At 40.5% G+C, this 24,220-nt stretch overlaps 3 protein-coding genes across 4 annotated transcripts in view; 1 reads left to right on the forward strand and 2 right to left on the reverse strand.

The window, feature by feature from the left end:
* The window catches only part of LOC145442246 (uncharacterized), a 62,406-nt gene extending 46,453 nt beyond the window's left edge, over positions 1–15,953 (reverse strand). The window contains exons 1-8 of one of the 2 annotated variants that reach the window (XM_080320141.1): positions 15,792–15,953; positions 15,279–15,359; positions 14,885–14,977; positions 11,796–11,912; positions 10,612–10,799; positions 9,107–9,547; positions 1,550–1,630; positions 1,041–1,152 (exon numbers count right to left, since the gene is read on the reverse strand). In XM_080320141.1, the coding sequence (XP_080176267.1) occupies positions 1,041–1,152; positions 1,550–1,630; positions 9,107–9,547; positions 10,612–10,799; positions 11,796–11,912; positions 14,885–14,977; positions 15,279–15,359 (1,113 nt within the window). In that variant the 5' untranslated portion in view covers positions 15,792–15,953. Of the gene's footprint in view, positions 1–1,040; positions 1,153–1,549; positions 1,631–9,106; positions 9,548–10,611; positions 10,800–11,795; positions 11,913–14,884; positions 14,978–15,278; positions 15,360–15,426; positions 15,756–15,791 lie in introns of those variants that run through there. The other variant, XM_080320142.1, reaches the window with a different exon arrangement.
* Positions 1–24,220, forward strand: part of LOC145442247 (roundabout homolog 2-like) — a 296,749-nt gene that overhangs the window by 72,940 nt on the left and 199,589 nt on the right. The gene's annotated exons all lie outside the window — the stretch shown is intronic.
* On the reverse strand, positions 18,221–22,495 carry LOC145442257 (polycomb protein suz12-A-like). The gene has a single exon (XM_080320160.1). The coding sequence runs from the start codon at positions 22,357–22,359 to the stop codon at positions 20,005–20,007; it is 2,355 nt and encodes a 784-aa protein (XP_080176286.1). The 5' UTR covers positions 22,360–22,495; the 3' UTR covers positions 18,221–20,004.

Genomic DNA, 24,220 nt, shown 5'->3' on the forward strand with positions numbered 1-24,220 from the left:
TTTGAGTCTTGACTCGGCTGGTAATCTAGTCATTGTGCAAGACCCGAACCAAGTCATATGACTCGAGACTAGGACGGCCCAGACATACATTTCATTGTAACTTCGCTCAACAGTAAGTCACCACAATATTGGTATTTTGTCCATCAGTCCTGATATTCGAAAAATAGGGCCAGAAACAGGTAGGACTGAGGAATATTACGATATCTTTATTGCAAGTTATTTTATATCACTTGAGCAGAGTTGAAAAAGGTGGGTTAAAACGGATTGAAAACTGAATAGTGAGCATAATGACTTGGACTCGAGTTACGACACTATGACTTGGACTCGACCCTCAACTCACTGACTTGGAATTCACCCGGTGGTGAATTGAAAGTGACTCGACTTGACTCGAGTCAAAACTATATAGTGAGATCGACTTGCGACTTGGCTACAACCATGACACTGGTAACTAAATATATTTTTCAAAACTATACCTATTTTTAGTATAGGCCTACATCTATATATATTGAATAGTATATTGATATTGAAATAAACCCGAATATTTTCGGCTGACACTCGCCAGGAGTAATCGTCAGCAACTAGTAGAGAATTGGAAAGAACATTTTATATCAACAATCGTATCACAAAATATGACGTCACCAGCATGAAAGAGAGAGCGTTCAATGTACTATTTTTCGGTGGTACACGAACTCCTTTTGTTGACAGAGTGTCAGTCGGGTTTATTTCAATATGAATATACTATTCAGTTGTATATTGAAGTTCTATACCTCCCAGAAGCTCTTCATCTATATATATAAATATATAAATGTATGCGACCCACCAAACCCAATTTTTGAAACTACTTGAGGCTATTTGAGTACTTTCACATCCTCATTTCTACTTCTACTCCAAGCAGTTACGACATTTCTTTGAAATAACTAATTCTACATGAGTAGCACTGCGTACTATGTCCACCTCTGTGCAATAACAGCATCAGATGTTAGGCCACTGTGCGTCAAATGAATATTTTTCCGCGAAAGTGTATATTTCATGACTCAAACCTTTTCATTTTTATGGAGCCTGAGATGCTTTCTGTATTGAGTCGGATTTTTCAATAGCTCTTGACAGACCTTACATTTCGAGGGAAAAGTGCCGAGCTTTGGAGTTGCGGTTCTGTGTGAAAAGACGGAAATAAGACCGGCGATAGTCGCTGGATTAGCAGAACATAGTCTATTATCCATAAAATATACTTTAATTGCATCTGCCCACGCAGTGTTCGAACTAGTGTTAATCGAATAGAAAATTTTTTGCTTTACCAGACAAGATTCAAATTAGAATTAGTAAATTTGTAAAATCTTTGAAATTAATTCAAATTATCAAATTAGAAAGAAACACAACATAAATCAAGTTCAATTGCAAATGTCTGCCCATCGAGCTTGGCTCGTTTCGCATGATACAGTTCTCCTGTAGCATTTTCAGTATATACAGAAATCAGATTAGAATCGAAATGCTAAAATAGAAACATCATTATTTATATCTATCTATCACATTTTCCAAGTCAGGTAGATACCTTATCATTTGAGCTTTCCTCTTTTTCGAAGGCTTTTTCGGCCGCGATTGTTCGATTTTCTTTCTCAGACCTTCGTCTTTCCTGAGAATGAAAATAACGAGATCATTCTATAAACTTGGATGAAGCGCGGAAGAAATTTGACGAATTAAAGCATAGAAACATTTCACAAATTAGATTAGAATCAGATCACCGACTTTTCGCTGTAATTAGTCCGTTTAGGATTATCTAGTTGTCCAAGTCTGCCTCGAATTGGAAAATTAGTGAAACATAACTTAAAAACTAACAAAGCAATCTTGCTGAAATTGGGACTCATGTGCTTTGGTGGACTGCATTTAGGGTTGTTCAAAAACAACGTGTTTTTTTTCTGGATTCCAGCGATTCGCTGATTAAATAGTCAGGCAGGGTTGTAACCAAGTCACAAGGCTCCGAGTCGCAAGTCAATCTCACTTTTATAGTTTTGACTCGAGTCAAATCGAGTCATTTTCAATCCACCACCGAGTCAAGTCCGGATCCAAGTCATCGAGCAGAGGGTCGAGTCCGAGTCATGGTATTATGACTCGAGTTCGAGTCCAAGTCATTGTGTTGACTGCTCAGTTTCCAGTTGAAGTCTCGTTAGACCCACCTTTTACAACTCTGCAAGGTGATATCGAATGGTTCGCATTTATAAGATACTAATTTTTCCTCACTTTTAGCAGTTTCGTGTCGCATTTTCAAGCACCAGTACCAATAGACAAAATTCCAATAGTGTGGTTACTTTACTATTCTTTGAAATTACAATGAAATGTCGGTCTTGGCCGTCTGAGTCTCGAGTCATGCGCAATGACTCGAGTCCAAGTTGAGTCAATACACAAATTGACTCGAGTCGAGTCATTTCAGTATTTTGAGAAAATGACTCGAGTCGGACTCAAGTCATTACAACCATGGGCGCCGACTTTTATTTTTTTACAAGGTGGCGAAGTCTTGTGACGTCATAATTGGTCCATATCGATGACGACATCGTCGCACTAAAACGTTCTTTACTACATGCCGCTGGTGTACGTGCAGCGTTGAACCATTCGCGTGACGTTTTAATATCGACCCTGTACTCATTAATATCAAACTATGCAGTCGAGTTATTAAATGGAATCTTGAAACGGTACGAAAGTGTGACTGCGGCTTGCGCTACCAGTCCGTCCGACGGAATTCATCGAACAAATATCAGAATTTACGTCACTGAGAATCTGGAATTACATCAATGTTATTCACGCGCAACGCGTCGTGTGAGTAACGAAATACACTACGCACTGGTCTGCCAAGTAACACACGACAACTCTCGAATATTTCAAGTAGACAGGATGATTACAAACAGGGATATCTCTGATCATAGGCGCCGACTTACGCGGTTACGAGGTGGCGCAGCCACCTCGTGACCATATTTACGAGGTGGCGGCCACCTCGTACAAAATGCTCAAACGCCTGAGTGATTCGTGACCAGTAATTAGTAATCAGGCAAATCGATGCGACCTCGTTAGAGACGTCTTCGATTTTGATACGCGCGTGGGTTGCCAGTGAACCCGTCCCTCGGTGAACCCGTCCCGTGAACCCGTCCCTCGGTGAACCCGTCCCTCGGTGAACCCGGCCCTCGATGAACTCGGCCCTCGGTGAATTCCGCCCTCGGGAAATTTTGAAATTAAGTGTATTAACAAGTATTAATATGAATTATTAAACTAATAATGTTATTATCAACTGATTTGTCGATCTTGTAAGGTGGTGATCACGATTGCGTGGTCGGCTCATTGTTGAATTGACTTGGCGAGGGGCAGACGTGCGACGTTCCACATCCTCGTATCTGTTCATGACATCGCATTGGGTCTTATCGCATTGTATATTGTGTGTGACTTGTTCAGATGAAAAATATATCCCAACGATTGTTATTGCTCACATATCAACCACGCGTGGTCTGCTCGTTATTGCAACTGTAGGTTGAGGTGGGGTGTTAGGGTCGGGTAGGGTAGGGGGGATGGAGACATTAGGGTTCGGGGAGAGGGAGACATTAGGGTTCGGGGAGTGGACATTGGGTTCGGGTAGGATACTAGGGTTGGGGGAGGTGGGTTGTTAGGGTTAGGGTTAGGATATTAGGGTTGCCGGAGGTGGGATATTAGGGTTGCCGGTGAATACAAAATTTCCCGAGGGCCGGGTTCACAGAGGGACGGGTTCACCGAGGGACGGGTTCACGGGACGGGTTCACCGAGGGACGGGTTCACTGGTAATCCGCGCGTGTGCCAGACTCGTCGTCACGGGGGTTTCGGGGGTCGAACTTTCCTATTTGAAACGCAAAACCCCGTCATTTTGAAGTGATCATTCTAACTCTAATACTCAGTTGCAATTCAATAATTGTGTTATCAGTGTTCCGCACGGCTGATTTGCGAGACACGTGTTGTCAATTAGGGAGAAAAGTCTGTGATGATCTCCCGCTGAGATGGTCGCGAAATTAGGTCATTCATTCCGGTGCGCGTGGCTATCGTCGCTAGCCTGATTTATCGCGTATCGAGCTAGCCTGGTTCCGCAGGCTTGAACAATCGCTCTGCAATAGGCCCAGTTCACACTATATCATCGCTTGCCTGCGCAATCGCATCTGCATTGGCGACTTCGGCCTGGTGTGCACGATATCATCGCTGGCCTACACAATAGCATCTGCAATAGGTCTGATGCGAAAGCTATCATTGCTGGCCTAACTATCGCGTCTCGGGCATAACATGCTTTGGCTCCTATCTCTCGCTGGTTTTGAGACAATGCGATCGAGTTTAGGCTAATTAGTGATTGTTTTATGTGATATTGATTAAAAAGAGACATAACATCGAATCGCTGCAAACAGACTTTAACGTGCGTAATTGATTCCCGCTAATACTTGAACGTAACGATCAGATGATGTGTATCATGGCTCGAGTTCTGAAAGACGACTAAGGTTTGAAATCGGTGCCATCAAGTTCAGATTTCCGAAAACTGTCGCCGAGACTGCGTAATACGCGCGCCTATTTAATTGTTCACCAGATATTAGGGACTCGCTAATTGACAGAACTCCCGGACTCTTTGGCAAGCTTATCATACGCCTAAAATCGTCAATACGAACAGATTATATGATCGCCATTTACACATGTACTTAACCCGAATTGAATTGATGTTATATTGGTATATTTGAAAAAAATCCAAGTCCCCCTAATTGTTCGACTGGCTACGCGCCTAGCGTGTACTGAGAAGCACCATCGTAGATCTCCTCTCCCGACTAGGCGCCCAAACAGACGTTCTCCTTTTCTAAAATCTAAATTATGTGCGCCCATATTCGATTACGAACAATTCAGGAGTTTGCTAGCTTCGTAATAGTCTTGGTAATCGGAGCGCGAAATTGGAGGGTGTGTTGGTGTGTGCCTGCAAATTGGAAGTCATTTCTGCGCAGATTCGTTTCTCCAACAAGGCTTTGCCAGTGACATTAATCGCAAAATGCAGAAATACAGCCTAAACACCGACATAATGAGAAAACAATTGTCGCGATGAAAGCTACTCAATACGGTGTCAGAACCCATCCGTGGCGATTCTGATTAGAATACACATTTTCTCATTTGCCATCATCCATATTACTTGTTATCTACTGGATACATTCGCACTCCGAAATTGTCGCACGAAGTCATTTTTCAGTGCTCCTTTCATTATTAATGTACAGTAGGCCGTGCCATGCCATTGTCAAACATTGATGCATCACAAGATTCTGGGTAGCACAATTTCTGATTTTATTCGATTCGTTCAAACAACGATGAACTCGATTGCTGGATGTACATTGTACTCTTATCGAGAACAACAATATCGAATATTAAACTATTAGGCATTAGGTAGACAGCGGATTTCTATAAGATCGCGGCATGCGCCCGGAAGTGGAATTAGTTTTAGCCCAGGGTTGGTCAACCTGCGGCCGTAGAAGCAGATTTGTGCGGCTATCAACACGTAATTTAATTAGTATGTGTTGGCGGCCGTCGACATGCAAATTGAATTTGCGAGTTGACCAATATACTCCCGAAATGCTTCGCGAACATAAATTGGAAATGCACCAATGCCGCCCGAATCGCTGTTTTAACCAGCAAACAATTGCCGCGATGCGAGTTCGTCAACGCAAAGCAAGAAACCGCAATAGACAATTACTGATTGGCAGCGCGATTTCGCGCTTGTAACCATCATTATTGTCTGCTTGAAATATTCGAGAGTTGTCGTGTGTTAGTTGCAAGGCCAGTGCGTGGTGTATTTCGTCACTCAACACGGCGAATTGCACGTGAATAACATTGATGCAACTGCAGATTCTCAGTGACGTGAATTCTGATTTTTGTTCGATGCATTCCGTCGGTAGCGCAGGCCGTACTTACACTTTCGAATGATCGTACCGTTTCAAGATTCCATTTAATATTAGACTGCATGGTTTGATATTAATAAGTGCATGGCCGATATTAAAACGTCACGCGAATGGTTTGACTCTGCACGTACGCCAGCGGCATGTAGTAAAGTACGTATTCGTGCGACGATGACGTCATCGATATGTAACAATTATGACGTCACAAGACTTCGCCACCTCGTAAAAAAATAAAAGTCGGCGCCTATGTCTCTGATTACAAATGCGAAATCGTGCAGCCAATCGGCAATTGGCTCTTGCGGTTTCTTGCTTCGCATTGACCAACTCGCATCGCGGCAATTATTTGCAGATTAAAAGAGCGATTTGGGCGGCATTGGTGCATTTCCCGATTTACGTTCGCGAAGCATTTCGGGAGTACATCGGTCAATTCGTAAATTCAATTTTCATGTCGACGGCTGCCAGCACATACCAATTGAATTACGTGTTGACGGCCGCACAAATGTCCTTGTACGGCCGCAGGTTGGCCACCCCTGGGCTAGAATTAATTCCACTTCCGGCGTATGCCGCGATCTTATCGATAGAAATCCACTGTCTACCTGATACTCGATATTGTTGTTCTCGATACGAGTACATCCAGCAATCAAGTTTACCGGAATGTAGAAGGTTCAAACGAATCGAATAAAATCAGAATTTGTGCCACCCAGAACCTTGTGATTCATCAATATTTGACAATGGCATGGCATGGCCTACTGCACATTAATAATGGAAGGAACACTGAAAATGACTTCGTGCGACAATTTCGGAGTACGAATGTATCAAGCAGACAACAAGAAAGGTAGATATGATGGTAAAGGAGAAAGCGTGTATTCTAATCAGTATCGCCATGAATGGGTTTTGAGTCTGACACCGTATTGAGTAGCTTTCGTAAGACAATTGTTTTCTCATTATATCGGTGTTTAAGCTGTGTTGCTGCATTTCCCGAATAATGTCAGGGCAAAGCCTTGTAAGAGAAACGAATCTGCGCAGAAATGAATTCCAATTTGCAGGCACACACCAACACACCCTCCAATTTCGCGCTCCGATTACCAAGACTATCACGAAGCTAGCTATAGCTCACGAATGGTTTTGTTAACGAATATGGGCGCACATAATTTAGATTTCAGAAAAGCAGAACGCCTATTTGGGCGCCTGATCGGGAGAGGAGATCTAGGATGGTGCTTCTCAGCACACGCTAGGCGCATAGCTAGTCGAAAAATTAGTGGGATTTGGATTTTTTTTACCAATTTACCAATATGGCATCAATTCAATTCGGGTCAAGTACGTGTGTAAATGGCGATCATATAATCTCTTCGTATTGACGAGAGTCGGTGAGTGCTGTCAATTAGCGAGTCCCTGATCTCTGGTGAACAATTAAATACGTGGGCGTACTACTCAGTCTTGGCTTTGGCGACAGTTTTCGCAAATCAAAATGTCCGCGAACTTGGTGGCACCGATTTCAAACCTTTGTCGTCCTCAAGTCATGATACACATCTTCTGATCGTTACGTTCAGGTATTAGCGGGAATCAATTACGCACGTTAAAATCTGTTTGCAGCGATGTCGATGTTATTCAGTTTCGCGATGTCGATTTTTAATCAATATGACATAAAACAATCACTAATTATCGGAAACTCTACCGCATTGTCTCCAAACCAGCAAGAGATAGGAGCCATAGCATGCCATGCCCGAGACGCGATAGTTAGGCCAGTAAGTATATCTTTCACACCAGGCCTATTGCAGATGCTATTAAGGCCAGCGATGATATCGTGCACACCAGGCCAAAGCCGCCAATGCAGATGCGATTGCGTAGGCAAGCGATGATACAGTGTGAACTGGGCCTATTGTAGATGCGATTGTTCAAGCCTGCGGAAACAGGTTTGTTCGAGACGCGATAAATCAGGCTAGCGACGATTGCCACGCGCACGGGAATGAATGACCTAATTTCGCGACCATCTCAGCGGGAGATCATCAGAGACTCTTCTCGTTAATTGGCAACACATTTCTCGCAAATCAGCCGCGCGGAACACTGATAAGACAATTATTGAATTGCAACTGAATCTTGACTTAGAATGATCATGTTTCAAAATGACGGCGTTTCGTGTTTCAAATAGGGAAGTTCGACCCCCGAAACTACCGTAGCTACGCGTCTGGCACACTCGCGTATCGCAATCGAAGACGTCTCTAACGAGATTGCATCGATTTGCCTGATTACTAATTACTGGTCACAAATCACTTGGGCGTTTGTACAAGGTGGCCGCCACCTCGTAACTATGGCCACGAGGTGGCTGCGCCACCTTGGAACCTCGTAAGTCGGCGCCCATGATTACAACCCTGTAGTCGGGTTACCCTAAAAAACGCTGCACGCCAAATTTGGTTCCATTCTAACAAATATAAGCCGCGGGAGAACGAATTTAAATTTATAATTTATTATTATACAAAATTAAAAAATAAGATTTCAAATTTTTCTGTAAACCCCATGAAATTGTTAGTTGTCTTCAAAAACGATGAAATACAAATTTGACTTAATTCCAACTTGCAGCAGCGAAGTTACTTGAGTTTTTCATTATTAATTCTGGGATTACCCACCATCAATGCTATTTTTCCAAATCCAAAAATTACAACTGCAATAACTCCGCTTGTGCGGGTTGGAATTGAGTCAAATTTGAACTGCATCGTTTTTGACAACGAGACAACTAGACAATTTCATTGGGTTTACAGAAAAATTTGTGAATTTTTTAAAATTTTTCATAATAAATTAAAAATTTAGATTGGCTCTGCGATGGCTTAAACTGGTTATACATATATATCGACTTTCAATTAAATAAAAGGGCAAAAGAAAACAGGAAACAAAATAACATCAAGATTAAGCGCCTCCAGGATACTGGTTAGAATTGAACCAAATTTGGTGTACAGCATTTTTTAGAGTAACCTGACAATTTAATCAGTGAATCGCCGGAATCTGGAAAAAGAAATGTTATTTTCGAACAGCCCTACTGGACATCATAACATTGCTGAAGATTTGGTGAGGAATGGCCGAAGTTTTTTTTGCTTTAATCAGGCTTAGGAACTAATTTTCAACAAAACTATTCACGGTAAAATTTTTTCGGCAGAATTTCTAGAGTTTACGGCTAGTTTATCAAGCCCTACTTGTGCTCCACCATGTGGTTCTCCATTTGCTCCAAAGTGGTGGCCTTGAACTTGCAGTACTTGCAAGAATTCGCGACCTCCGTCTGTTGATGCACGGTGCGTTGAAAAAAGGACGGAATAATATCCAGCATGTTGAGTTCCCCGGAAACTACTTCCGACGTTTTTTTGTGACGCCCGTCCGCAGAGAGGTTGTGAAACTTCAACACGCTGGCCGGCATTTTCTGCAACCCCGATATTTTTGCTGGAATCGTGGTTATGGATGATGTTTTTGAAGTTTCCGCCGTGGCTCGGCTGATTGCGGCTTCTACCGACACTGCTGGGTTGATGGTGAGTGCTTGGCTGACAGCTGATGCTTGGCTGACGGTAATTGTCTGGTGTAGGGTTGAAGCATTTTGCGTAGAGATGCTCGCGACGGTGTCTTGGCTGGTTTGAGGTAGGCTACTGCAACGAAAAAGCTTAAATTTGACGTGATATTCTATAAAGCGACTTTTGGAGATACATTACTTCAGTATACAATTGAATAGTATTGAAATAAGCCCATGTATTTAGGCGTAAGTGTCAGCAAGTAGCAGATAGTTGAAGAGAATATCGTATATCAGCAATAGGGTTGTTCAAAAGTAATTTTTTTTCAAATGTTTGCGGCTATGTGCTAACAATGTTGGGTTGGCTAAAGAAACGTTCCACAACAAATTTGGCTCCACTCCAGCCAACAGCTGTGGAACTAGAGGAATTTTGAATTCATTAAATTTTCAAATTTTACAGTCAACCTCATGAAATTATTAAGTTGTCTAAAATAACGATGCTCAACAATTCCAACCGGTTGAAGCGTAGTGATTGCATTTGAAAATTTTGGATTCGCAAAAATATCATGGGCGGTGGGTAATCCCAGAATTATTATCGAAAAACTCAAAAAACTTTGCTTCTAGGGGTTGGACCTGAGTGAAATTTGTTTTGCATCGTTTTTGTAGACAGCTCAACAATTTCATGGGCTTAACAGTAAAATTTAAAAAAAAATCAATTTTTTCATAATAAATTAAAATTTTTCTAAGTCCTGTAGCTTCGCATCTACTGGTTGGAATTGGGCCAAATTTGGTGTGCAGTGCTTTTTTTAGCCAACCTAACAATTTCATCAAATAGCCACAAAAATTCGAAGAAAAAAAGTTATTTTTGAACAACCGTAATCAACATTCATATCGCCAAATATGACATCACCTGCATGAAAAATCGAATAATCGAGGCAAACAGATGGCTTAAGCATAATGTAGGCTACTAATTTTTGATTATACAAATACTCCTTCTATTAGCACAAACTACGTTGGCTTATATTTATAAAAGTCGATTACAAGGCGCAAAAATGAAAGAATGAACGATCTCTGATGACAATGAGTGCCGACGATCACCCCTAACTAGTGTCAGCCCAAAATATTTGGGTTTATTTCAATATTGTTCAATTGTACATTAAAGTTCGGTACTTCCGATAATCTTTCACCAATAAAACCACTGACCTGATATTTCCTGCGACAATATTAGCTCCATTGAAAACAAGTTGTTCCCCACTTTCGGCGCCGATGCACGGAAAGTTCGGCACGATGAGATAATGCTGACCGCCGCTCTCGATGACAGTGACAGCCCCGTCAGATACCGACAATGGCAAAGAAGAAGCAAGCTGGCCCAGCCCAACATCATTTGAAGTCTGAAATTGTTTTCACGTGGATTAATAATTGAACTTAGCAGTACTCAAAAGGAAGTTGCTAGGATGCAGTGCTTCGATATTGAAGTAACCAATTTTATGGATTTAGGATTAAATGATTATTTGGTATTTTTGACCATATCTATTTCACTGCACTCTGTGACAATGCTGTGGGTTGATCACGACTCGACTCGAGTCCGACTTGAGTCACGATATTTTGGTGACTCGTCTTGAGTTATTTTTTTTACATGCGTAAAATGACTCGACTCGGGTAAATTTGTGTATTGAATCGACTTGTACTCGAGTAATTTTGCATGAATCGAACCAAGTCATATGACTCGAGAGTAGGACGGCCATGACAGACATTTCATTGTAACTTGGAACAACAGTAAAGTCACCACATTATGGGTATTTCGTCTATCAGGATTGATACTTGGAAAATAGGGGCAGAGACTGTTAGGACTGAGGAAAATTACGATATTATGAATGCGAGCCGTTCTATATCACTCGAGCAGAGTTGAAAAAAGTAGGTTGAACCGGACTGAACTCAAAACCGAACAGTGAACACTATGACTCGGACTCGACCTTCTACTCACTGACTTGGCCTCGCACTTGACTCGATGGTGAATTTAAAATGACTCGAGTCAAAACTATAAAAGTGAGATTGACAGGTGACTCGGCACCTTGTGACTTGGTTACACGTCTGACAAGGAGTGTATAATTTCAGCACTCAAAAAAATAATCTCTCACCATCCAACTCGCATCATTAGAATTAATACTCGATTCAGATTTGAGTCCTAGAATCGTTGTGCGCAGCCCTACTCATAACGAGTGAACAACAGAAAGTTCTCTTCGAATTTGGATAGCTGCATAATGCTGACATTTGTTCCTAATGAGAATCCGTCAAAAAGCTCAACAATGGATACGTCCGCAGTGAAGAATATTATTGCATATTCATATGGAACTAGTACTGATCCTAAGAAAAAAATAAAACCTTACCGTCACTTGCTTGTCGTGCAGTGACTGCGTACATGTGTAACTTTGCTGCTCGGCTTCGTACGGTTGAGAAACAATTTGATAAAATTGCTGCCCCTCAGCTAACATTCCATCGTTGATCTTAAAAACATGGGAAACATGCTAGTGATGCTGTCAGGGTTGTACTTTGTAATGAGTCGAGTTGTGCTAATTGATGATTCGACTTGAGTCGATCTGTGTGTTGACTCAACTTGGACTCGAGTCATTGCGCATGACTCGTACCAAGTCATACGATTCGAGATTCAAACGGCCAAAACCGACATGCTATTATAATTTCGAAAAATAGTAAAGTAACCACCCTGTTGGGATTTCGTCTATTGGTGCTGGTACTTGAAAATGCGACCAGAAACTGCTAAAAGTGAGGAAAATTAGTATATTATAAATACGAACCATTAGATATCACCAAACAGAGTTATAAAAAGTGGGTTTAGCAAGACTTTTAACTAGAACTCAGACTCGAGTCAAAACACTATGACTTGGACTCAACCCTTTGCTCGGTGACTCGGACTTGACTCGGTGATGAATTGAAAATGACTCGACTTGACTCGAGTCAAAACTATAAAAGTGAGATTGACTTGTGACTCGGTTACAACCCTGCTAGTGACTCAAAACCTTGCGGATATTTACAACGCTGATGCCAATATAAGGAAAGCTTGATACTCTTGGACTAACATCAGTTGACAATATTCACTAGTAGGCGTTGGCTATATTTCAGTTTTACTACATGAAAACGCAGTAAGCCTTAGAAACAAGACATGTCACATTCAGTGTGTAGGCCTATATCTAAAATTACACGGGCTAACGAAGATGTAACAATTATGTTATTTCGTGATTTGAATCTAATCTGATTTGGTGAAACTAGAATTATTGTCTCAACCAGATCCCAAGAAATCAGACCTGGACAACTAGATAATTCTAGTTATCTAATTTCACTAAATTAGAGCGAAATGCCAGTAATCCAATTCTAATCTAGTTTGTGAAATGTTTCCATGCTCTAATTCCAATTCTAATCTAATTTGGAAAAAATTAGTAGCTCTAATTCTAATTCTAATCTAATTTGTCAAATGTTTCTATGCTCTAATTTTAGTTCTAATCTAATTATATATTTTCCTGAAAATGCCTCTTTGTCCGCGGCATTTTGTACCGAGTTAACAAGAATATTCCTCGCGCACAGGGAAATCCAGTGCCAAGGCGCCATCGCATTACTTACATACACCGCACCACCATAGTATTTGTCGTGACGAACAATAGCCATGCTGGAATAGTAGCTTGTAGTATCCGAACAACATTCTAGTTTCGATCACAAACAGTACAGTAGCGAAGAAAAAGAGATAGTTTACACAGGCTTGTTCACTTTCATGCCCTTAATTACATCAAGTAAAACGAGGATGGTGGCTTTAGATCTAACCAAAGAAACTATGTTAGAGAATGAAGTGGAAAGAGATTTCGAAGCAGCGCATGAGATCATGGACTGCGATGTTTTGAGTTAGTGGAAAGGAGAAAATAGTTTTCCTCATCTTAAAGCTGCTGCTTGAGAACTCGTAGACATGACTTCAATATTAGCTTCTTTGCAGCCATGCAATAATGCAATATCGAGACAAAATGACCCACACACAGTTGAGCAACCATGTTTTTAAAGCTTTATGATAGTACAACGCCTTGCTAACTAACATGGGCAATGGCTTGGTTACGACAAAAGGAGTAATATTCTATCAAGTAAGTGCATATAAAACATGAAATATCGTGATCATGGATTTAATTTTATTTTGAACTATAAGCTGCGCACGTTACCTGACCAGGCTTTCAGCGACCAACGAATTGGGGATATGGGGACATCTTGATGCTTTCAGCTGAAAGACTATATCTCATCCTAAAGATGGATCTTGTGGGAAAGCCCTAGGCCGTTTTCTAAGCGTCTCAGTCTTGGCATTGCCTTGGCTATTTTACGTCAAGGCAATATGCTCGTATCAGCTTACTCTCCAACGATGTTTCCCATGGCTGAAACCACTTCAGCTAATGAGTAATAGTGTTTGGCCCAGGCGAATGGATTATTTTGAAACAACTATAATAATTTGATATTTGAAATCAATTTCATCATTTCAAATTGTTTATCGCGTTTTTCCAAAATCACAAATCAGATCGCTGGCCGCATTTGGCCTGCGTGTTAGTGACCCCTGGTATAGTGCAAAATGAGAAAAGCTTGGTGTAGACGTTAATTATTATCATGTTCATGAGAATGCAGTGTGATTTGATGTGGACTGAGCTTGATTTTCGCTGTATTTATTTATAATTCACAATTTCGTTCAATTTTCAATTTTCTGCGAATTTGGAAATTCTAATTCTAATCCGAAAAAAACTGTGTAGCTCTAATTCTAATTCTAATCTAATTTGATAAAATATGTGAAGCTCTAATTCTAATTCCAATCTAATTTGGAAAAATTTAGTCGCTCTAATTCTAATTCTAATCTAATTTGGAAAAATTCGGTAGCTCTAATTCTAATCTAATTTGGAAAATACCATGTAGCTCTAATTCTAATTCTAATCTAATTTAAAAAAGCTAAAAAATTTCTAGTTGTCCAAGTCTGCAAGAAATGTCTTAACAATAAATTTAGAACTTATTCAAAATATCAGAATTACAATACTGTCAAACTTTAGTTGTAATCGGTAGCCTACTGCAAGAATGCAAGTAGTCGAATCACAGGCTTGTTACAATCCAAATTACTGAACTCGAGCTAAATCTTACATTTTAAGATAAAGTGTTTTACAGTCAGAGCTGGACTACTAGAAAATTTTCAGCTTTTCCAAATTAGATAAGAATTAGAACACTTGGAAATTGATGACAAATGCCAGTACTTGTACACCAAGCTTTACTCGATTTGCACTACACACTTCTGTAGCATTTTCAGGAGAACCGGAAGTTTAGAGCATAGAAACATTTCACAAATTACATTAGACTTAGATCATTGGCATTTCGCTCCTAACTCTGTATAAAAATTGCAATATTGAGACTTCAAACATGGAATCAGGCAAGAAGTATAAAATCCCTGTATCACCTGCACAAGAGCAACAGCATGTGATTCATTGGTTTGTTCCTCGCGAAGATTTCTTTGTGCAGTTTCGACATTGAGAGACGTGGGCCCTTTAGCCTGATATATGAAATACAACGGCTAAAGTTACTGGTCAGGCTGTGCAGAAGGATTTGAGTACTTCAATCTTAATCTAGATTTAATTCCAATGACTTGAGTCAAGGAGGGAGAGATGATTAATTGGAGAAATGAAATTTAGATGCTCCTCGACATTCATAGTCAATTTACAAACCAGAATTATAGAAAGAAATACGATCATTCAAGCTGATCGAGGTTATATAAAGCAGAGATCATCGATTCAAGAGCTCAGAGTTGGAAGATTTCCAGGCATAATATCATAGGTCCGACAACTATATCTTACCAAGTCAACATTTGATAAGGCACTGAGAAATATTGGCCCAGAATTGCCTGAAGAAGCTTGGCTTGAATTTTCCATTGACATCTGAAGAGAAATGTGACAGATCAAGCAACACACTGACAAATGAATATGAAAGAAATCGACAGCATACCTAGCCTACATAACAAGAACAGGTTTTGAAAAACAGTTTTGTTATGATGATGTCTGAGCCGGGATCAATCCTTTGCTTTAATTGCATTGTGGCATTATTTTAAACACCGGTACTGCTATGAAGGATAGCGTCCCGTATTGTCAGTGTTTAGCGTGGATTTGCACACAAACATTACGTTGTGTCTTGGGTATCGCATTGTACATTGTATGTCTTGAGCTGATAGGATATGACGGCATCACACACAACACAATTTTTGCAGTCGTGAACGAAAATAACATTTCGGAAATGAGATTGCCGGCGGAAGAATACAGAGTAAGCGAACGGCGGAGTAATGGAGTTAGCTCAAGTGAATTAGAGCAGACTACCTGTGGCTGTCTGTTGCACTCGAATTTGTCTAACTAATCTTGGAAGCTACAAACATCCATTCAGCATTATTGAGAAGACACTCAATCTGTGAAAAGAGATACCCCTATACGTCAATTAACGACACCGATGTAGCAGGTTGCCGAATAATTTTTTTTCCGAACATCACACAGATTTCTTTGCATATCGCCACTACGTGGATACGAATTCGCAATATGATGTGCCGCACGGGGACGTTTATGCGCCGCAAACCAATACATTTCAAAACATCCTTTTGGTAACCACTGACCAGGTTTTCAACATTTTAAACGAAAATCGCACGGAATTATGTTCCGTCGCGTGACTGCAAATAGAATAGTCTCTCTCTAGAACTGCCTCTCTCTCTCCCTCTCTGAGAGAGAGAGAGAGAGTCTTTATTTTCATCGAACCAAAATACATAACAAACGGCAGTGATGGTGGTACAGAAAATATGCGTGCACAGTATTCGGTATTAGATAGGAATGATCGATAAGACCATGAAGGTCATCTAGTCTGATCACACCAGCATCAAACAGGTACACTTGACTCAGAACAGTCTGGCTGTAAGAAATGTTTAGTTAGGAAAGGAAAATAGAAAAAAAAATTAAACAATGGTAGCAAATGATCAATGAAGCAATGTCTGGGCGAGGTAGGGCAACAGTGTTAGTGTAACGACAAGAGGTGATCAAGTAGGGCTTTTTTGAATCTATTATAAGGCAATTCACGGATATGTGATGGTAATGCATTCCAGATGATAGGTCCCGAGTAGTCGATAGATCTCTTAGTTAGGTTGCTATTGGGTTGGGGTAAGTAGACGTTTCCTTTAGACGAAGATCTCGTGTAATGGGAATGGACATGTTTAGCAGGTATGAAAAAGTCATCAAACACACGTTTGGCCAGAGATATATCCATGGGTTAGGCGAAGAAATAATGCTATTTTGCCAGAATATATTCCTGCCATTGGAATCAGTCGATGATATCCGATAGGACTTTGATGATACATACATGTCTTGCTTGCTCCTTACCGTGCGAAATATGGAACGTAAATGCTACATGGTTAATAGCCTATACTCTCGTATTTGTAAGAAGTATATATTCTTTGTTCTAAAATAATATAGAATACACTTTCTAATTTGGAATTGGTTCTACATTCACAATACGTTGATGAAAATATTAATAAACTGATTGACAGATAACAACTAAAATCAGCCTGGACTGGTGTCTGTCTCTGGCGTCGTTCAGTTGGCGAAGAATACACAACACAATACTTGCTCAACCTTCCGGAGTAAGATCACAAGAGAGAGAGAGATCAGATTTATTTTCGCCTGCACCATCGAGATGCTTTGACGATGGAGATGCGATACGACGTTTAAGCATGGTCTGCACCACCGTGTTTTTCTCCTCCATGCTATCCATGGTTATGCGTCCGGCTTCTCGATCGGTAGGTCGTGGGTTCGATCCCCGGCCGGGTCATACCAAACACTCGAAAACTGGTATCCGCAGCTATCGGCTAGGCGCTCAGCAATCACGGATAGCATGGAGGAGAAAAAACGGGGGCGCAGACTAGATGACCTCACGGCCGTATCGCAACTCCGTCGTCAAAGCATCTCGGTGGTGCAGGCGAAAGAGAATATCATATCTCTTTCTCTATGGGTTAATTTCGAGTCACACCAGGGTTAACATACGTACTCTTCTAAGAGGATTTGTCCTTTTTTTCAATAAATTGACAGTGTCTTCTGAGGACGTCTAAATGTCCTCTTTTTACAGAAATCTGTCCTCTTTTTCTTTAAAAATGCGACCCCGACGCAGCAAACGCCAAAGTTTCGTAAAAATTCGGGAGTAGAGTCATAGTGATGATCTTTTTCTAGTCAACACATTGGCGGGTAATTCGGGAGTAGAACCGGAGTGATGACCTTTTTTTCTGTCAACGCAGTACAATTGTTCGAAAAATCTTCACAACTCACCAGTTTTCTTGTCGGATGCTGGAGCTTTTAGAATTTTTGAAAAGTGTCCTCTTTGTAGGATCTCAAAATATCATAACCCTACGTAACACCCTTCTTGTTTTATGGCTCCACTCCATTGCAAAGAATATATTACTTCCTATAGAACTAAGTGTCAGGAATCTTCAGACCAAGCCCTATTATCGATTACAGATAGTCACCGTCAGTACTGAAGTAGAAGTAATGCTACATACTTCTACTCAAGTAGTAGTGAAAAACAAGTATTCTATGCTGTTTTGCCTAAAAAAATGTTCAAGTAGAAGTAGTCTAAAATCATAACCACTTGGGAAAGTAGTGCGAGTAGGCAAAATCTACTTGAAGTACTTTGAAAAGTAGAAGTACATTGCTGCAGACCACCCCTGCTTCCGATTCACAGCATCATAGCTGGTAACCAGCCCAAAAATACACTGACATATCCCAAGAGACAGTAATTTTTATTATCATCAATAAAAATCAAAGCATTGTGATAAACTGCAGGCAGTAAGTCGACAAATAGGGACATGATTGACTTCATCTGCAGGTCGCAAAAAGTTATGTAACAAGATGGCAGTGTGCGCTTAAGGTTATGAGCAGCTTAGACACTAGTTTACATTGACACACAAAAGACGGTCGAAAAAATCCATTAACATACAGGTTTTGTCACCACAAAAGTTTTGAAAGCATATGCACTGCCCGCAACACAGGAAATTGACGGCAGATGAGTTATTTGGCGACGGCAAGCAGATAAGAAATTGCATTGCGAGGGTTTTGAAATCAAAAACAAACATTGTCAAGAACATCAACACAAATCTATTGACAGGACAAATAACAACGACAGATCGACATACATTTACAGTTGGCAATTGAACGACATCTACAAATGGGTAATACATCATCATGTTTAGACCCCAGCCGATAATAATGAGTCGATGTCGCACTTTGCAAGAAATATCAGTATTGACCATTACGGCAAAAATATCAGCAATCTTTGTGGTGTCACATGGTAGTTAAAAGTCAGAGAACAATAATCTGTGACTGGTAATATTGGTATATTTCTTATATCTTACAGAGTTACAGGTGTCCAGATGCAACATGTCTTATTTTATGTGCAAGCATAGCGATGGCCGGAAAGCTGTTCGTATAAATGCTCTGAAGTTTGGGAAATGCGCCCTACGCTAGATGCCGTATCTTTTGAATATGACGGAGTGATTGGTGGACGCGCCATTAATCAGCTCAAAAATCTGACATCGCTAGGGATCTAATTATGATGCTATCAATTACACATATTTACCAGCAATGTCATACAATATCCAATACATACAACGGATATTATTGCAGAACATAGCATATGGCTTTAAAAGGCAAGACAAGAAACAGACAGTGGGGTCTAAAAAGAGGTCCACAAACCAGTTTTAGGGGGTAAGAAATACAACAGTAAGAAACTACAAACCAAGTTATCTTTTGGCAATCACGTGTTGAGTGGGACAGTAACTACCCTGACTGGTAATTAGTTAGCATATTTTAGGCATGGAATAGTCATAATATAGAGTTGAGCTTGATGTGACGACCTTTTCATGATCAGACATCAGTTACCCTAAATTGAGATTGCGCCAGGGAGTGAAAACTAGAGTGATTCAAAAATAACTTTTCTCTTGAAATTTTAGTGGCTATTCCATCAATTGTTATGTCTAAAAAAACGATGCACAACAAACTTGGCTCTACTACAACCAGTAGAAGCACAGTTATAGGAAAATTCTTTAATTATTAATTATACAACTATCCAAACTTTGAGCATCAATAACTTGGCTTCTAGCGGTTGAAATTGAATGAAATTTGCTATAGATAGTTTTTGAGACAACTTAAAAATTTTCTGGTAAAATTTCAAAGATTTACTAACACCAATATCTTCACTTCTACAGGTTGGAATTGCGTCAAATTTAGTGAGAGGCGATTTTTTTACCCAACTCAACAATTTTATCAAATTGCCAGTCTCATTGGAGGAAAAAAAGCTATATTTGAGATACCCTGATGAACACCTTTTTTTAGTCATAGCTTTTCAGTTATTAGATAGCCTGGAAATCGAATTTTTTTTCTAGTCATCGGTTTTTGAAATTTAGGGGTACACACGGCTTCAAGGGGTTTGCAATCAAAAAGTTTAGGAACCCGAACGCAACAACGTACTAATGTAGCAATAGATGATTCCACAGTCAACAATGTCTCACTCATCCGTAATTTCCCCATCGATCAAGCTACGGAGTTTTGTGTAACGCGGTAGTAAGTCCGGCTCGGGGAAATCAGCCGACGGCAAAGTGGGAGTATCTCCGTTGATTCTCTTAGAAATTTTGTAGTCGTTGCTGGCATTGTCAAAATACTGCATCAGCGTCAAGACGTTTGATGTCTTCAGAACTCCGAAATCCACAAGGCAAATAAAGTGAAGAAGCAGGTTCCTTCGCAGAGAACGCCCGACCAAGTGTGTAATATTGTGGTCGATAAACTTTTTACTCTCGTCCTCGATTTGAGAGTCGGAAATGCACGAGTTTCTCATGACATGAAGATTCCAAAGCTTCATCAAAGCTTTTTCTCCTTCGTTAACATCTGTGAATTCATCAATCATTCTTTTGGTGTGTCCAAACAACCAATCTGGCTCTGAGTCTTCATCTTCGGAATCAATATCAAACTCGCACGGTCTTACAGGCAAAGTGGTCAAGCTGTGGAAGTACAATCTGCGATGGCCTGACGACATTTGAGTGGGTTCTAAAGCTTCCAAATCTTCCTTCTCTAAAAGTTCAGCTAATGTACCGTTTGATTCCGACAATGCGCGGGTTGGTTTATACACTAGTACATCGGTGACAGGAATTCTACGTACAGGCCCTCTGCGGCTGAACGCCATTCCCGGCTGGCAGAAAATATTTCTTGGATTACCGGCGTATGAGCCGTCGTAACATTCATTAACAGTGACTACAATCACGGTACCTTTGTTTTGTTGGGAGTAGCGGAACATAAATCTAGGGTGACACAATTTCAAATGTTTCATCAAGCCGTAAAGAGACATGCAATTCAACTGACACCACGGGCATGAGAAGTCGTCTCTGGATTCAGTTTGCTGTTGTGTGTTGTTGTTATACATGAATTGATAAAATACACGGTCTCCAGTGTTGACACCATCATTATTAGTGTTATGGGCTACTAAATTTATGTTTTTTTCGCGTCCAAGCCTGTATTTTCGGTACTCGACTAAGTCTGTGGGGAACAAAGCCCTGTCATCATTGTTGGCGTCTGCGTCAGCCGAATCTTGATTTGATTTCCTGGTGCACCGCTCCGACGAACCAAACTTGGCCGTTTCTTCCTTTTCATCTTCCACTGTTGAATCTGCAAGTGGACCGTAATTTGAGGACTCTACCCATTTTAACGCGAATCTTAACGAAGGGGCCGCGAACGATTCGTAAACTTTGACCTCTTCACCTCCGTTGAATGATTCCCAGATTGCTTTACGTTTGTAATCTACTTGTTCCTGTCCTGGCTTGCTGATTACTAGTTCGTAATCACCGGAATTTGCTTGGCATTGGAAATCTTGATTAAACAGAACTAATTCAACTTCAGCTAAGACTTCATGGTCAGTGTAAGCATTGGGTTTGATGGTAGGCGGCATGTTATATCTGCGATATGAGTGCTTCTTTTCAGGCTCCGACTTGGTATCTTCTTGTTTCGTGCCTTTTTCGCCGTCTTTTGTCTGATTATTAGCGGAACGCGAAGATACATACCTGGATCTACGTTTTCTTGGACCACTTTGTAGATTTTTTAGTGATATTCCAGCAGGGTCATCCTGGTCATCACTGCCTTCCTCATCTTCTATCTTCCTTTTCTTGCATTGATGGTCCGCATCTCCATCCAATTCTTCATCAGAACTGGAAGAATCGCAACTTTCCGATTCAACATTATTGCTTGCGATTTTACGAAGACGAAATTTCAACACTAACGATTTCGTCGATCCATAAACGGAGTCAGAACGTACAAAATCAGATGAAGGAATCACAATGCGTAAGTCTTCGTTGTCAATGTAAGATAAACCTTCGAAATTCGGCTTGGGGTTGACCGGTATTTCAATTACACCGTATGACGTGTCTTTGTATGCATTATCAATGTCTTTCCTTTTATTCAAAATAGTCCGAGCGAGAACCACTTCTACGTCCAATCTCGCAGTCTGTCTACCTCCTTGTAAGAATCTAGAGTCTTTCTTCATCGGGTCTAATACAAGAGAGGAAACTGATATGTGCAAATCATTGTCTTTTTTGTTGTCACTTCTCATGATATTGGCGTCATTGTTGCGCGCTGATGTTAACATGTCGTTGACTGAAAATTTTTCCCTGCGAGCGTTAGTCCGGGAGCATCTTTGAGGCATGTATAGGAGAGTGCGATTCAAGAATGTCGGGGCTAGAATTTGTCTGGCTCGCAAAAACCTGTATATCTGCGTCGGCTTCTCGAAAGTGAGGAGGAATTGTTCATGATCGTGCTGTAAATCTTGGGGGGTTTCGGGTTTTTTCTTGATTTTCTCTGATTTCTTTGATCGCGGCATGTTTCAAACGCACTGTTTAGCTTGCGCAGGGCTTCTTCCTGCTATATATACCAGTCTTTTAAAATTATTTCTTCAGCCTCGCACGCTTTCAGACAAAAGTCAGCGAATGGCGGGAAACTGATACTGTTAAAACTTTCTCGACTGGAATATCAACATCGAAGGCAATAAAAAACAACGGTATCAACAGCGTCTAAGACAGGTCGCCTCCTGATGAGAGAGAGAGAGAGTCTTTGTTTTCATCCAACCAAAATACATAACAAACGGCAGTGATGGTGGTACAGAAATATGCATGCACAGTATTCGGTATTAGATAGGAATGATCGATAAGACCGTGAAGGTAAACTTGACTCTGAACAGTCTGGCTGTAAAAAAATGTTTATTTAAAAAATGAAAATAGAATAAAAATTAAATGATGGTAGCAAATGAACAATGAAGCAATGTCTGGGCGAGGTAGGGCAACAGTGTTATCAGATATGATGATGATATCAGCTGATCAATCATGGATTGCATTTTAGCCGTTTAAAACACCCGCGATTGTTACATAAGAATAAACGAAGACGTATTCAAGGCATAAATATAAAGTAAACGAAACAAATGCACTCGTTAGCCTATAAAGATCGGCACCATCATCCTGTTTTATCATGACTATTTTCATTTCAAGATACTATACTATACTATAGTATGAAGTGAAAGAGAGGATTCAAAGCGAAAAGGCGACGTCATTCGATCAAACTCATACGTTGACCTGGAAATAAGTAGAATTGAAGCAGAAGGAACATGCATACACACTCAATAAGAAACAACCTAGAGAAATATCAGAAATTAGGCAGATTATCATCGTCATTATAATTTTATCGTTGTTCGATGCAATGATATATGGTCGATAGGTTTATTTCAATCCAGGCATGGCTAAAATAACACTGTTCTTGGCCAGGCCATGATTCAAAGCACAATACAAAAAAAAAGGATGGAGTCAAGTCGACTTGATACTTGAAAACATGACTGAATGCGTATTGGTAATATTTTGTATATAATTTTTTCGAATATTATTGAAATTTTCATCCGTTCGGCGCTAAAAATATCATTGGTGTTACACTTTTACCAAAGCAATTTACAACGTAGCTACGTTGTAAATTGCTATGCTTTTACTCTTCTTATTACAACTTTGTTCCCTAGCTCCCGTTGACTCGTGGGCGTCTGTTGTCGAAAGAATCGCGATCAAAATTAATGTTCCTAATCCTAATCCGCCACTCCAGTGCCACTCTGTCAGGAAATAAGAGATCGCGTCAGACAAAGAAATATATTCAAACGTTGCTCAGTCCAGCGGTCTTGAAGGGTTATGAATATGAACATAATATTCTCAAAATTCGGATCTAGTTTTGGACATGGAATTTGAAATGACTCCTATGCAGAAATTCACGATTTGGACTTGGTCACGAGGCCTATAGTGAATTTGAAGTCGGGTTTTGTGGAAATCTGTGTAATGACTTGACGTGTATGGTCGAATCATTGCGCATGATTCGAACCAATTCATAATCATTCAAAAATCGGAAAGCCAAGACAGGCATTTCATTGTAACTTCGAAGAATAGAATAAAATAGTACCGTACGGCAGTGTTGGGATGACTCGAGTCATGTGTCATGACTTGACTCGAGTCACCTTTTTCGTGTGACTTGACTTGACTCGAGTCACTTTGCTAAAATGACTTGACTTGACTTGACTCGGCGCATCAGAAATGTGGATTGACTTGTGACTCGGAGCAAAATTCACGAGTCAATTTCAAGCCATCAAGTAATCGGTGTCGATAAAAATCACTGTATCTTCTGTAAGTTCAGATTGTTCGCGAAACGCTGGTGTAACC

Source organism: Botryllus schlosseri, chromosome 7 (assembly GCF_051294905.1).
Source record: "Botryllus schlosseri isolate E-star chromosome 7, Bs_hap1, whole genome shotgun sequence".
NCBI lineage: Eukaryota > Metazoa > Chordata > Ascidiacea > Stolidobranchia > Styelidae > Botryllus > Botryllus schlosseri.

Bases quoted from the DNA above. Each gene is read 5' to 3' on its own strand.
- LOC145442257 (XM_080320160.1), bottom strand. From the start codon at position 22,359: ATGCCGCGATCAAAGAAATCAGAGAAAATCAAGAAAAAACCCGAAACC.